This window comes from Protopterus annectens, chromosome 7.part0 (genome assembly GCF_019279795.1).
Source record: "Protopterus annectens isolate FY-2018-M chromosome 7.part0, PAN1.0, whole genome shotgun sequence".
NCBI lineage: Eukaryota > Metazoa > Chordata > Ceratodontiformes > Protopteridae > Protopterus > Protopterus annectens.
The window spans coordinates 411783513-411798084 of NC_056739.1; the positions used below are offsets into that span (position 1 = coordinate 411783513).

Consider the following 14572-nt stretch of genomic DNA (forward strand, 5'->3'; position numbering starts at 1 on the left):
AAAAAGACTACTACAGTACTATGTAGAGACATCAAACCTATCCCTGGTCCCAGAAGCAAAGCCAGAGTAGGCAGCCACCCCATGCACAAGATGTTGGGGGCAATAATTTTTGCACCTAATGTGTCCTCTTTGGGACAGTAGGACATGAGGGGTCTAGGAACCGGCACTCCAGAAAAGGAAAGAGTGCCAGATCATAGAAGGGACATGTTTTGCTTTCTTGTACAGTTTGAGGGCATTAGGATGTGTGGGCATAAGCCTAGGGAGGATCATCAGATTCGAGAGAGAACTATTTTTTGTTATCTCATAAAGTGTGAGGACATAGTGTATTAGAACAGAGATAGAGCTTAAGAGCCTTGTGCTCTTCCTTAGAGAAGGGAAAAGTGACAGATTGAAGGGATTTTTTTTTTTTTTTGCTCCTGAACATAGAGGCACCAGATCAGGTAGCATCACTGGGTGTCCATTGAGCCAGTTATAGCTCTGCATGGCCCTAACAGTTATAACTCTCAAAGTAAAACACTCATATTCATAACTATAACTCAATTCATGGACTGAAAATATGCAATATTCATATTAGAAGTACAAGTAATCAAACATCACAGTTGGAAAGCAGTATGCATGATAGGGCAGTTTCGGGTGTACTCCCCAGTCCAACTGGTGAATCGGGGCATTTTGAGGCAATTTTACAACTGCCTCATGTACACAGACAACCCCCTCCTCCTACCACCAAACACTAATACATGTGAGAGATGCAGTTATACAGCCAAACTAGAGGCTAAGCTCTCTCAACCCAAGACTGGATCAGACAGTCAAGAGGAGAAGGGAAATACTTGCATCACACCACCAGTCTTACATAGACCCATTAAACCAGCACTGGCAAAAAACACACATAAATACATGGAAACATACTCGGAGGCTCTAAATAAAAATCTGCAAAACCAACAGAGACCTCCAAAGCAAACATCCAAGCAACCTCCACCCCCAACACAAACCACGAAACACATACTTCACAAAACCAGTGTGCCATGCAATCACAGCCCTTAAGGCAAAATAACATACCCAACATACTAGTAATAGGTGACTCTATAGTCAGACACACTGACATCCCACTCACTAGGCTGAATAAGGAGAAGGTTACTGTTAGCTGCCTGTCGGGTGCCAGGATCCGCCACATAACACAAGCACTCAGGTTACTCCAGAACAAGTACAAATATTACTCTGTCATTGTCCAGGCTGGTGTGAATGACCTGAGCTGCACCTCCCTGGACTACATGAAAAGAGACATGGAAGAGCTTTCGGATCATGTAGCCCAGGCCGGTATGAACATGACCCTGAGTAGCATCCTGCTCTCACCAAGAATGATACCACGGTATAAAGAAAAAATTATTGATTTCAACAACCGGCTAAGTTTCTGGTGTCATTCAAAGGGGATCCAGTGTCTGTCCGCCTGGGATGACATGCTCGACAAGCCACGCTGCTTCGCTAGAGATGGATTGCACCTGTCACCCTTAGGCTTTCAAATACTTGCCAAGGCTCTTGCAATCCCCATAGTGACTTTTTTAGGCAAGGCTCAAAAGACAAACCCACTGCCATAAATAGCACAAGTAACAAAAAATTGAGGGTAATGCTACTCAATGCCAGAAGTCTAAACCTCAAAATGCATGCACTTGAGGCACTTCTCAGTATGGAGAAAATTTATCTATGTGCAGTAACAGAAACCTGGTTTAAGGCTCCATTGAGCACCCCAGCACTACCAGGCTACAACTCATACCATACATTTCGGCCACAGAATGCAAACCAAAATACAAAAGGCAAGGGCGTATCCATATTCATCAATGATACCCACACCTCCAGGTTAGTGGCACAGCACGATGCTTCAGAGATCATCCACATGCAACTAACAATGGGTAAAACTGCAATTCAAATTGTAGCTTGCAACAGATCACCCACCATGCCCCAGGACCCCCATTCCACATTTCTGAAAACACTGGGAAACATAAAGGTCATACCAAACACCCTAATATAGGGTGATTTCAATTACCCAAACATTAACTGGGAGAACTACTCAAGTACTAACTCCCTTGCCCAACTTTTCCTAGAATTTATAAACTCGAACGCCCTGGTTCAACTGGTCAACATTCCCACCAGAGGTGACAACATATTGGACCTGGTCATCACCAACATGGGCAACCGGTGTTTCACACCAGAGGTCAACCCCTCGCTGGTTATATCTGACCATAAACAAATCACTTTAGATATCCATATTCCGCCCCCACACCCGGAAAAGGAAACCACCATGAAAAACTTTTCAAAAGCAAACTTCACGTTATTTAAGACCGAGGTGAAAACTTTCAAAGCCCCCATGCTGAAGGATAATGCTGTCCAAGCTGCAAAATACTTTACTAATGCATTCTACGGGCAGCTACAAGAATGCTTGGATCATGCCATCCCAAGCAAAACCAAGACTCACTCTTCCAAGTAAAGGAAACCAGTCTGGTGGACTCCTGCCATAAACAAGCTATACAATAGAAGGAGGAAACTAGTACAGAAAAGAGTAAAATCCCAAGAAGGGAAGACATCCCTGATCAGTATCAGCAAGAAACTATGATCCCTCATAAAATCATCCAAGGCGAGCTTTGAAAGAAAAATTGCCAAGGACTCCAAAGATAACCACAAGGCATTCTTTAGCTAAGTGGCAATGCTCAGATCTGCTCAGAGTTAGTGCAGAATGGCACAAAATACACTAAACTGGCCGATATCACCAACATCCTGGCAGACAGATTCAGTGCAAACTTCACCCCCGTCTCACCCCAAAAGGGCCCATAACCATACCAGAAGAATGTAGAGTCCCTGAAATCACAGACACTCAGGTTAAAACAGTCCTCTCCAAAGCCAAAAACACAGCATCAATGGGACTGGACAGTGTCCCAGGCTGCGTTCTACATGAGCTCAAAGACGAACTAACCCCTCACCTAAACACACTGTTCAAACTCAGCCTCTCCACAGGATACATACCCATAGAGTGGCACACAGCAATGGTTATTCCGCTCCACAAAGGTGGAGCCACAACAGACCCCAGGAACTATCGCCCTATAAGCCTGACTAGCTTGGTCTGCAAGGCTATGAAGCGCATCATCATGGAACTCATTAACAGAGACATTGGGAGCCTCCAAACACTGGACCCTACCCAGTTTGGCTTTGTTAAGGGCAGATCATGCCTCCTAAACCTGGTGAACTTCTTTGAGACAGTTACCAAGGCTATAGATGAGGGAAAGGTGGTACACACAGCCTACCTAGACCTCGCTAAGGCCTTTGACACCATTCCCCATTCTGGTATTATAGACAATCTCACCAGCCTGAACATAAATCCTTACATCACAAGATGGGTTGCCAACTGGCTCATGGACAGAACTCACTATGTGAAAGTTGCGGGAGCTAGGTCTGACTCTAAACCAGTTACAAGTGGCATTCCCCAGGGCTCAGTCCTAGGACCCCTCCTGTTCGGCATATACTTCTCAGAGGTACACGCAAGCACAGGAGGACTATGGCTGACCAAGTTCACAGATGTCTGCAAATTAGGGGCTATAATTGACTCTCTGGCTGACACAGACATCCTCCAAAAGGGTCTCACTGAGACAGATAGCTGGTGTCAAAATCATGGCCTCAAGCTAAATGCCAAAAAGTGCATAGTCATCCCCTTTGGAAAAAACAAAGTACCCACAAACTACCACATAGGTGGTAATTCCCTAAATACGGAACACATAATAAGGGATCTGGTATATCTACAAGTAGATAGTAATCTCACCTTTGATAATCACATTGCCAAAGTGGTTAAAAAATCCTTCTACGTGGCCCACCTAATCACAAAAGGATTCGCATCCAGATCAAAAGAGGTCATTGTGCCCCTCTACTCATCACTCATCAGACCCATCTTAGAGTACAATGCCCCATTTGGGATGTACCTTACAAGACACCAGCAACAGCTGGAAAGATCACAGAAGTACCTCACCAAGAGGATCAATGGCCTCAAACAGATGCCCTATGTAGCTCGACTGAAGAAACTACAGTTGTACTCGGTTGCATACCGCCTACTCAGAGGTGATTTCTGCCTGACATACAAGGCCATGTCCAATCCAGAATTGATGGACATGCTCCACCTAAAGAAAACCTTATCCCCTCGAGCCACACGCTCTAGGGATCTAAACCTCACCATAACAATAAATAGGATGTGCAGGAGGGATAGATTCCTGTCCCAGAGACTTCCCATGCTTTGGAACAAGATCCCAATCTACATTAGGCAGAGCTTCTCACTAACACTCTTCAAAAGAAATCTTGATGAGTGGATGGGAAACAGAAAGTTTACCTCGGGGATCACTTCAGTGGCTCTGCTGGACAGAGGCACAGGGAACTAATCTAAGGGGTGGCGAAAGCCAACACATTCTGGCTGGGCTTAAAATGCCTTCAGGCTGATAGCCTAGTACCCACTTATGAACCTATGAACCTATTTATAAAGCACTGTGCTACTGATATGTTGGTCTCCTCACCAGGAATCATTCACCTGCTGGAACGCAACTGAAGCATAGTTGTAGTGTTAGTACATACTCATAAAATTGACTGTGCAGTAGCATATAAATGTTTGGTAGAACAGTCTCTTAAATGATTGCCATGAAAATTTCAGAACCAATTTTTCCTCAGATAAAAAGTTATAACCCTGGACAGCTTTCAGATAGTTAAATGGCTGGAAGAAATATTTTATGTTAAAGTACAATACAAAAACGTAATTGCCAAACTACTAAATGTAAAATTCAAACTGTAAAAAATATATATGCCCCATTTTACAAGTGCAGTACAGAACAAAAAGGTTGCATGGTTCAGAAGTGTATGCATACCAAAGGGATGTAAAGCACTGCTTTTTGCAGTCACACAAACATATACATGCATGTCTATTTTATTATTTATTCATTTATTTATTTTATTTTACATTTGTTGACCGGGATAGTCTGACTGGATGCATGTCCATTTTCAGCGGAGGCCTGGGGAGAAAAGATCCATGAAATAACAAACCATCATAACATGTCACATATTACAAATAAATATATTATTTACAGAGATTAGATGGGCAGACAATACAAATTACATATATAATATTTTCCGTTGATCAGAAGAGCAAACATTATAACAAATCGTCAGGTAGTGTTATTCAGTGAGAGAATCAGATAAAATTACATAGTAGTCTACCTGGCAGATTTACACATTCCAGAGACAGGTTAACCAGGCTTGATACAGTGACATAGCCAGTTTGTCCCAGGTGGTATGTGAGTCTAGTTTTGAACTGACCAAGTGAAGAGAGTAAGGTAATATCAGCTGGTAGAGAGTTCCACGATCTACCTACAGAGTTTACGAAGAGTGAGTCACCGGCTGAGTTACTAGTTTTACATATCTGAATAAGGAGTCTGTGGGAGGAGTGAAGCAGTCTAGGATTATTATAGAGGGTGACAAGATCTTTAAGTGCAAGGGTATTGTTAGGGTTATATATGATTTTATGGGCCATAACCAATTGGTTATATAGTATTAGACTGGGCAGTTCAAGCCATTCAAGCTGGATTAGATTGATGCAGTGATGTGTCCTAAAAGGCAGGCCAGTGGCAAACCTGGCAATGTGGTTATAACAGATTGAGTGTTTGTACATGACAGTCTTGTTAACATTAGAGAGAAGTGGGGATGCATGCAGAAGAGTAGAGAGAAGATGAGATGGAGCTATGTCTTTGTGAGTATATACAGGATGAGAGAGAGAAAGATGTGTGCCTGTGTTTATATACAGAAATATGTGGCTCTATTATGAGGTAACAGTGTGTTTGGGGCTTGTTTGTTAGTTTGCTGTTTTATATGTGAGTAGTAGTTTTTTTTTTTTTCAGTTGCCTGTTCTGCAATCACTGTTTACTAAGGCAATTCATTTTATACTTCTGAATATATCTATTATATATGCATACATATCATGTATTTATGCACAGCCATGCATACATTTATTTGTGGATGTCTGGCTTGTGTTATGCATGTATAAAATGCTATGTTCGTAATGATGGGAAGGATAGCAGTGCTTGCACAGGAGTGTAGTGACATCCCTTCCTGTAGTGTGCTTTCAGTAGACACCTTTGCTACACACTAAATCATCAATGATGGCTTGGTGGGCTGTATGTCTTTTGCATTACCTGTGTCAGCCTAGTCATGGTATGGATCTTGTTTGCACAGATGTTCTTTACCACCTTAATAAGGTCTAGCACCTCAGCTAAAAAATCCTTTATGAAGTAAAAGAATACCAAACAAAAGACAATTATATAAATATTGCAAGTTAAAAACACATGCTCAATTAAACAATTAATTAAATTAAAAACCTTCAGTTTTGAGAATGTAGAGGACCATTTTTATTCATGTATATCTGAGATGGGGAATGAATTTGGGGTTAATGCATATTGTTTGCTTGATACTGCTAATATTAAGCATAGAAGTTCATTTAGGCCACCATTTAATAATGAAGATTCAACATTTTTTGGCAATGTTTAATTATGCAGTAGGGATAGCTTACAAGGAGTTTATGAAAAAGAGAAATGCTGTACAATATAACCTAACTAAAGCTGAATGGAATGTTCTACAGGAATTACTTAAACAGAATCAGTTAGTATTTAAACCTGTTGATAAGGGGAACAAAACTGTAATTATGCACTATGCACAATATTTGCAGATGTATCTTAAACATCTTAATGATAGGAGTGTTTATGAAACAGTATGGAAATGTATACAGAAGCTTTAGTAAACTATAATGACTTATTAAATAAAGGATATAGATTAGGTTATTTTTCTAAGGAAGATATATGGAAAAAATGTAATAGCGAAGGATGTAGTATGGCTACCTTTTATTGCTTGCTAAAGATTTATAAGAATTGTTCTAATCCCCTGGATGCCTAATTGTATCAGTTAGTAAATACTTTTTGCATAATGTTGGATTATTACTTCATGAGTATCTATTTCCTTTGTTATTAAGCTTCCATCTTATATTAGGCATACTTCTGATGTTTTGTCTAAATTATGTAATTTAAAGTGAACAACAGATATGTTTTGGATATCAGTGGATGAGAAAAGCCTGTACGTTAATATCAAACATACTTTTGATATGGAGGATCTTTATTACGTTTTGGGAGATAGTCCCATGTCTAATTATATTATTGAGTTAATACAGTTTTGTTTGGTTAATAATTTTTATGTGTGTGGCAACGTTATATACCACCAGTTACAGGGTACAGCAATGGGGGCACCTTTCGCCCTCATGCATGTTAATTTAGCAATGGGTTTATTTGAAACTGAACATCTGTACAAACATGAGTTTAATAAATACGTGATACATTATTTTAGATATATAGATGATTTATTTTAGATATGTAGATGATTTGATTTTTATTTTTCAGGGTGGTTTTGACCAGGTGTCTAATTTTGTGGAATATTTACAAAACAATAGATTTGGTTTGATTTATGATGGTGTCCAATGTGGGGATAACATTGTGCATTTGGATGATAACTTAAAAGGTTGTATTATTGGTGAAATCAGAACTTTGGTGCATAGAAAGTTTGATGGTGGCAGTTGCTATCCCCCCATTTATTGTCTGCTTTGCCATATGGAGAATTTTTGAAGTTATATAGATTATGCAATCATTTGGATTTCTCTAGGGAAGTCCAAAGTACTATTAATATGTTTTTGTCCAGGGGTTATGATAAAACTATAGTTGAAAGATCGCTCAGTAGAGGTATGGGAGAGTAATACTTTGGTAATAGGGATTATTGGAATCAAGCTAATGTTTTTGTTAGTAATTTAGTCTTTTTTGGACAATGTTGTGAATCAGAAGAAAATACATTTTGCAACTTCATATAGTATGTTTAGTGAACACTGATTTCCCTAGTTAGCTATTACTAGGGTTTTTTTATTACAATTAAAATATTTTTCTACAGTTTTAAGTAGATTTCCCCTTATTAAAAATAAGCGTGGTAGAAGTGTAAAGGATATGTTAGTACATAGTAACTTTTAGATACCAGTTAAACCTGTTCAGAGGAACCCTTCCTCTTTTGGCACTTTTCCCTGTGGTAGTTGTTCTAACTGCTGGTTTATTATAAACTCTTTCCAAAAGATTAATGGGGTAGTATTTAAACATATTAAGAGATATTATTGTAATACAGAGGGCATTATTTATACCTGAAAATGCCCGTGTAATCTTTTCTATGTGGGGGAGAGCAAAAGAACCTTTAAGTTAAGGCTACATGAGCATGTCAGGGACATTAAAAAGCTTAGATATGAAAGTGCTATTGCACTGCATTTTAAATGACATCATCATAATGATCCGGCAGGTTTACAAGCTACTGTTTTGGAAAAAGTATTATTTCAATATGAAGAAAATGTGGGGATCAAACAAACTTTCATATAAAGAATCTATTTTTGTTTTGAAGTATGGTACTTTAATGCCCTCGGGCTTAAATACAGACTGTAACTGGAGGTTTTTAATTTAATTTGTTTAATTGTTAAATCGATCATGTGTTTTAACTTGTAATGCATATAATGCTCTTTTGTTTTGTGTTCCTTTACTCCATGAAGGCCTTTTTAGTGGAGGTACTAGAGTTTATAAAGTTTTATTAAATTTCTTTTTTGAATCTGCTGTGGCCAGTTTGTTGTATTCAGTATTGTTTGTCCCTTCATGGTGGTTTTGATTCTTTACCAGCTTATTTGATAAACTGCAACATACTGCTTTTCCAAACATACTATCACAGAATTGGAAGTTTGCTTTAGTCTTTTATTTATGTACACTGGCCCAAGGTATGGAACATGATGTGAAATATTTTCAGTTTATTGTAACTTGCCTTTGAGACTTTTTCATTTTTACTCTTTATCACTTCATGTAGTACCACGTGCATGAAAAACGTACATCTTTATGTAGGTCTATATCTATTTACAAGAACGAGATGTGTGACAACATGGGTCTATGTTATATGATCACAAGACCACATGATCAAAATAGACATGATCGAATCATGGAATATTGAATCAGCTTGTCCTCCAGAAACCAGTATTTTTGGAGTCTGTTTTTTTCCCTTTCCCCAGGGATTTCTGGGTTGTATATATAACATGCAGGGAGTGTGGGGGAGGGGGGTACATGGTCTTTCTCCCCCTGTAAAAGCACCATTAATGCCCTTTCTTATCACTGCTGCATTATTAATTACATGTGGGATCTCCTGGTAAGGATAGCCAAATGTCCGGACAGTATAGAAACTATCCTCCCAGTATCATATGGCAGGCATATGCTCCCAGCATAGGTTTAGGACATAAAGATGATACACACACACTCAGTACTCAAAACATCTCTGCAGCCAGTCTGAATACCATGGTTAAATGTCAGTCTGAATGCCTTTTTATGAGATGTTTTCCACTGAGCCATTTACCGACATGTGTCCCTTTACTTTTTCTGTTTATTTACATTGAGTTAATGTTATCCAGAAAGGGAAAATGTCAGTGTGGGAGGCAGATTCCCCATAAACATCATCATGACAAATGTTTGTTCTGCTTAGGTGCACCACACAACCATACACAGTTTACCATTTGTCAGGCCTTTGCTCTGAAAACTCTTCACAGCCGTCTTTCTTCTTTGTCTATCTACATTTGAAAACCAAAGACTCAAGCTTTTAACCCAATGTATCATGTATAAATCCACTCACCTCAGGTACAACCATATCTCAATATCTCAAAAATAAAAAAAGACTAAAAAATCTTGGTCTGAATCTGCTGCTGTCCAGCTTCCACCAGTCGTCTCTCTCTCTCAAGGTGGATGAAGACCCCACATCCACTGACACTATGCAAACGTCCTCTATGGACATTGAGGAGGGAACCACAGCTGATTACTTCTGAAGCCCCAGGGAGATTCTCCAAATCCTTATTTGAGATGAGTTCCCTGGTACCCCTCTAGAGTCTAGGCATAGCTCTGAGGCACCTAGATTGTTCAAAGCTATGTCCCATTAAAAAACAAGCAGAAAAATAAATGTATACCTCCAATTGCAAAAGATCATCTGAAAGAATGGCAGGACTTTAACCAGGGTTTATTCAATGCTTTGATGGCCTTGAAGCACCTTCAGGGATCATCTGTTCCTGCTTCTCCTTGGTCTTCTGCTCCAGCCAAAAGAACTAGGGAATCTGCTTCCTCGGATGAGGAGTTGGGTACGGGAGATAAATCTTTGGCCTATTCCTAGCAAATTACTTCACCCCTTAGATTATGGGGCTGAAGAAGAAGAATCCTTGAGTCCTGATTCTCCCTTTGAAGAGTTGTCCTTTGGGGACACTAAGGTTCACATGATGGAGCATTTTAAATGTGATTGCTCCCAGGTCTCTGATATTCGAAAGAAGTATTATGAGCTGTTACAAATGAAATCTCCTAAACCTTCTGCTCTTCCCTCTGTTTTGGATGATTTGTTAAATACATTTGCAGCTCATCCTTTGGCTCCTGATTCCCAATCACTGGCCCCCAAGAAGCCTGACTCCTTTTATAGGGTGCCTGAGGCCTTTAAGTACCTTTACAGGTGTCCTCCTTCAGATCCTGCTGTAGTCTGTTTCTTCTGACAAGCTTATATCCTCTTCCAAACATCCCCCTTCTGATAAAAGCAGTTGGGCTATGGAAAGGCCAGGGAAAAAAGTTTATACTACTTCTACTCTGGCCTTCTTGTCTATAAATTATCACACCAAAATGACCAGGTATGATCTGGCCCTTTTGACTCAACGGGGGGGTTCTTGTCAGACCTTCCAGACTCTAAAAGCAAGACTGCTGCCTTTTCTTCATTGAGTTCCACTTTGAAGGTAGCCCACCGCTCTATCAAATGTAGCTATGATGTATCTGATGCATCTTCTAGAGCTGCTTCAGCTTCAGTTATGAACAGACACTCTTGGCTTTGTTTCCAGACCTTACCTGATGATATTAAGGCCAAGCTCCTAGATGCTCCTTTGGCTGACCTTTTTAAGATGCTACAAGACAAAGATAAAGCTATTCAGGGCCTTAGACAAATTCTTGTTTCTCCTATCCCCAAATTTCAGAGAAACTGTACTTCTAAATCTATCTTTGTTCATTGGCAACCTTGTCAGCCTTCTAAGAGGAAAGGATTTCTGAAGCACATGTTTTCTGATAAACCCATCCAGGTTCTAAGACTCAAAAGTCCCTTTTTTCTGGAAAATCTGCCTCTATCTGAAACATTTTCTCCCACTCCCCACAACCAGGTTCCCCTGTCTGTCAGGCTTTCCCTGTCTGGCAACAGATTACATCACACACTTTGGTGCTTTCCATTAACCGTCAGGGTAATTTTATGGTATGGAAATACCCCCCTCCACGTCTTCCTCAACCTCCTCCAGACGGACTTTCTCACCTTTTTATGGTCCTGCAGGATCTACTGGATCAGGAAACCAGCAGGGTTTTACTCCAGGATGTTTCTGCCTCCCAGAAAAAAGGGGTCTCCTTTCTCAACACCTTTCAAAAGATTCCTTCTTTCTGGATGCTTCTCTCTGTGCCTTCCGCTTCCTATCCATTACAGTAGCGTTGGTAATCCCCCACACGTAATGAATATTGTAACAGTGATAAGGAAGGACATAGTACAGTTGTGTAAGCTCTTATTATACTGTTGCAGTATTCAGTCCCTCCCTCCAGCTCCCTTTTCTGTTTTTGTTTCCGTTGGGAACACACTGCTGGCCATGGGGACTTTGCCTTTCTTGCCCTATTTCTCTTCTCCTTCTTCTTTCCCCCTGGATGCATATTATTCTTAATCCTGAGAAAGCTCCAGTTCTCCTGGAGCACTTCTTTTCTGAGTATTGAGCTTGCATATGTCAGCTTTATGCCCTGCACCTGCACAGGGAGCATACACCTGATGTACAATATTAGGAGGATGTAAAGGCTTTGGTATACTGGCCAGATTTTGAGCTATCCTTGGCAGGAGATCCCACATGTATTGGATACTGCAACAGTGAAAGGTAGGATGTCGGCTGTTATGATAACATCTTACACAACAGTACTTCCATGTTGCTGGCTTCCAGAGGAGAAGTTGGTTCAACATTCTGAATTTCGATTTCATCAGATTCAATTATATGGTCTTGAAATCATATCACCTCTGCTCCTGTCTCCAGACCCTAAGAGAGGTGGTAAGTCTTAGATGACAAAGAAAGAATAGGTTGCACACTCCCTGAAGGGAGAAGAGCCTGCCTACAGGGACAGAGAAGGATTTAGCTCCTTATATGGAAATGAGAACAGGAACAAAAATAGTTTTCATTTCGTCTAGAGTCTCCTTCATAAACTGCAATCCTGTATAAAGACTGATGCCATAAGGTTACATTTCATTTGGTTCAATAATTACCTCTGGAGTTTTACTTCACCAGTTCTGCAGGAACAGCATAAACAGATACCTCCAATAATAGCGAGCATGCTTCCAGCCCAACCCATGTACAGTGCTGGACCAATCTCATATCTGTTGGCATAAAAAAGAAATAATTTAGTATGTCAAACTTCCTTGTGCAGATATTATACCCCAAAACGCTAAAGCAGAATAAAATGTACACATGAGACATGCTGCCCACATTAACACACTACATTTCAAAAGCAGCAGTCACTTGACTTGTGACACTCAGCTGACAGAAGGCTTTCAAGGAAGAAAAAAAAGCTGTCCAAATAATGTTGTGAAACTGATTCCATCATGAACAGAGAAAGTACTGACTATAGCCACCTTACCAGCTACACAGTGGAGAAGGCATGAAGGCAGTTGAGAATGAGGAGTTCAACCATTTTGTGTGAAGGGAAGTCAACAGATCCACCGGTGCACTGATCCTTACAGGAGGAAGGGGGAGTGATACAGTAGTGCAAAGGGTCACAGTGCCCAGCATGCCCTTTTCTCCTCTGTAGAGCAATTCCAGAGTTTGTATATATAGTTAGGGGAGATGAGGGGGATGCAGGTAGGTTTTATTTCCTATGGTGTGTGTTCTGTTTAAATTCGGGAAAATGTTTACTTACCTTGGGAAAAATCCACCATTCAGGTATTCAAGGTTTGGAGTGAGTTTAGACTATATGGGTTTATAAATATATGTCTATGTATATATATATATATATATATATATATATATATATATATATATATATATGGGTCCAGTACGAAATCTCGAGATCCCACAATCTCGACTTTCAATATCCTGAAGCCATAATGTCGAGATTATGGAATCTCGAAATTGTAAAATAAAACAAGGAAAAAGATGACAACATTTAAAAACATGTTTTTGCAGGGGGGCAAGCCCCCCTGCATGCCCCACACCCTCTGCAAATTAAATATACTAACTGCGAGATCGCACTACAGTGAAGAGAAAGGTAATATTCCCATTCTGCACTGTATAGCAATCTAAATTACCATTCTCTTCATTGTACAGGGATCTCGGAATTAGTATATTTAGGTTGCAGGGGATGTGGTGGGTGCAGGAGGGCTTGCCCCCCTGCAAAAACATGTTTTTAAATGTTGTCATATATATTTTTTTTATTTTACAATTCTGAGATTCCACAATCTCGACATTATGGCTTTGGGATCTTGAAATTTAGAAGTGGACCCAAATATACAGTAGAGAGGGCAAGGGAAGTACTAGGGTGAGCACCCATTACTAAGGTGGTTCCCTCAACCCTAACTAACCCTACACATTACCTTCATAAACACTTTCCCATAGCACTACCATTATTTAGATGAATTTGAGGCTAGGGTTGTGGAGAGTTTTAGTGTTAATATTGGGAGAGGAAATACTTTTCCTTTCTCAATATTACTTCATTCAATATTTTTCATTTTCGGTATTGTGCATGTTCACCCTTTTTGTCAGTGTTTTCAATTTCACATTAGATTAGTATATAACAGAACCATATATATATATATATATATATATATATATATATATATATATACTTTTAAATTTCAAACTTTCAAAACATTAAATTTCTTATGGTCGAGATCATAAGATTGAAGTTTTGAAACTTCAAAATTTAAATAAAAAAAATAAAAACAAGAAAATCTTTTTTTTTTTACATTTTTCTGGGAGGGCAAGCCCCCCCCCCCCGTACCACCACACCCCCTGCAAATTAAATATACCAACTCCAAGATCACACTACAGAGAAGAAAACAGTAAATATACCATCCCTAGCTGTACGGCGATTTCCATTTAAATGGTTCAAAGTTTCAAAACTTTGATGTTATGGTCTCGACCATAAAAAATTCAATGTTTTTAAAGTTTAAAATTTAGAAGTAGAGCCATATATGTATGTTAGAATTAATGCTGGACCATGTACCAAACAGTGCCACATACCCAAAATGTTAAAAGTCTGTGTGTTGAAATAGCTGATGAGTTCACAGCACAGCATGGGACATGGTATTGTTTTAAATAGCATGATTTTCTTTTTTGTTGTGTTTATTTATTTATTGTTTTGCACGCATTCATATTCTGATGGAGTTTATTTTTTTTTAGCAAACATCTCTCTCAGACTCTTAGCTT

At 39.5% G+C, this 14572-nt stretch overlaps 1 protein-coding gene across 1 annotated transcript in view; it reads right to left on the minus strand.

Annotated features, from left to right (window-relative positions):
- Nucleotides 1-14572, minus strand: part of CLDN15 (claudin 15) — a 338195-nt gene that overhangs the window by 20454 nt on the left and 303169 nt on the right. Inside the window, exon 4 of the mRNA XM_044076077.1 lies at nucleotides 12415-12525. Coding sequence (XP_043932012.1) covers nucleotides 12415-12525 — 111 coding nt within the window. The remainder of the gene's footprint in view (nucleotides 1-12414; nucleotides 12526-14572) is intronic.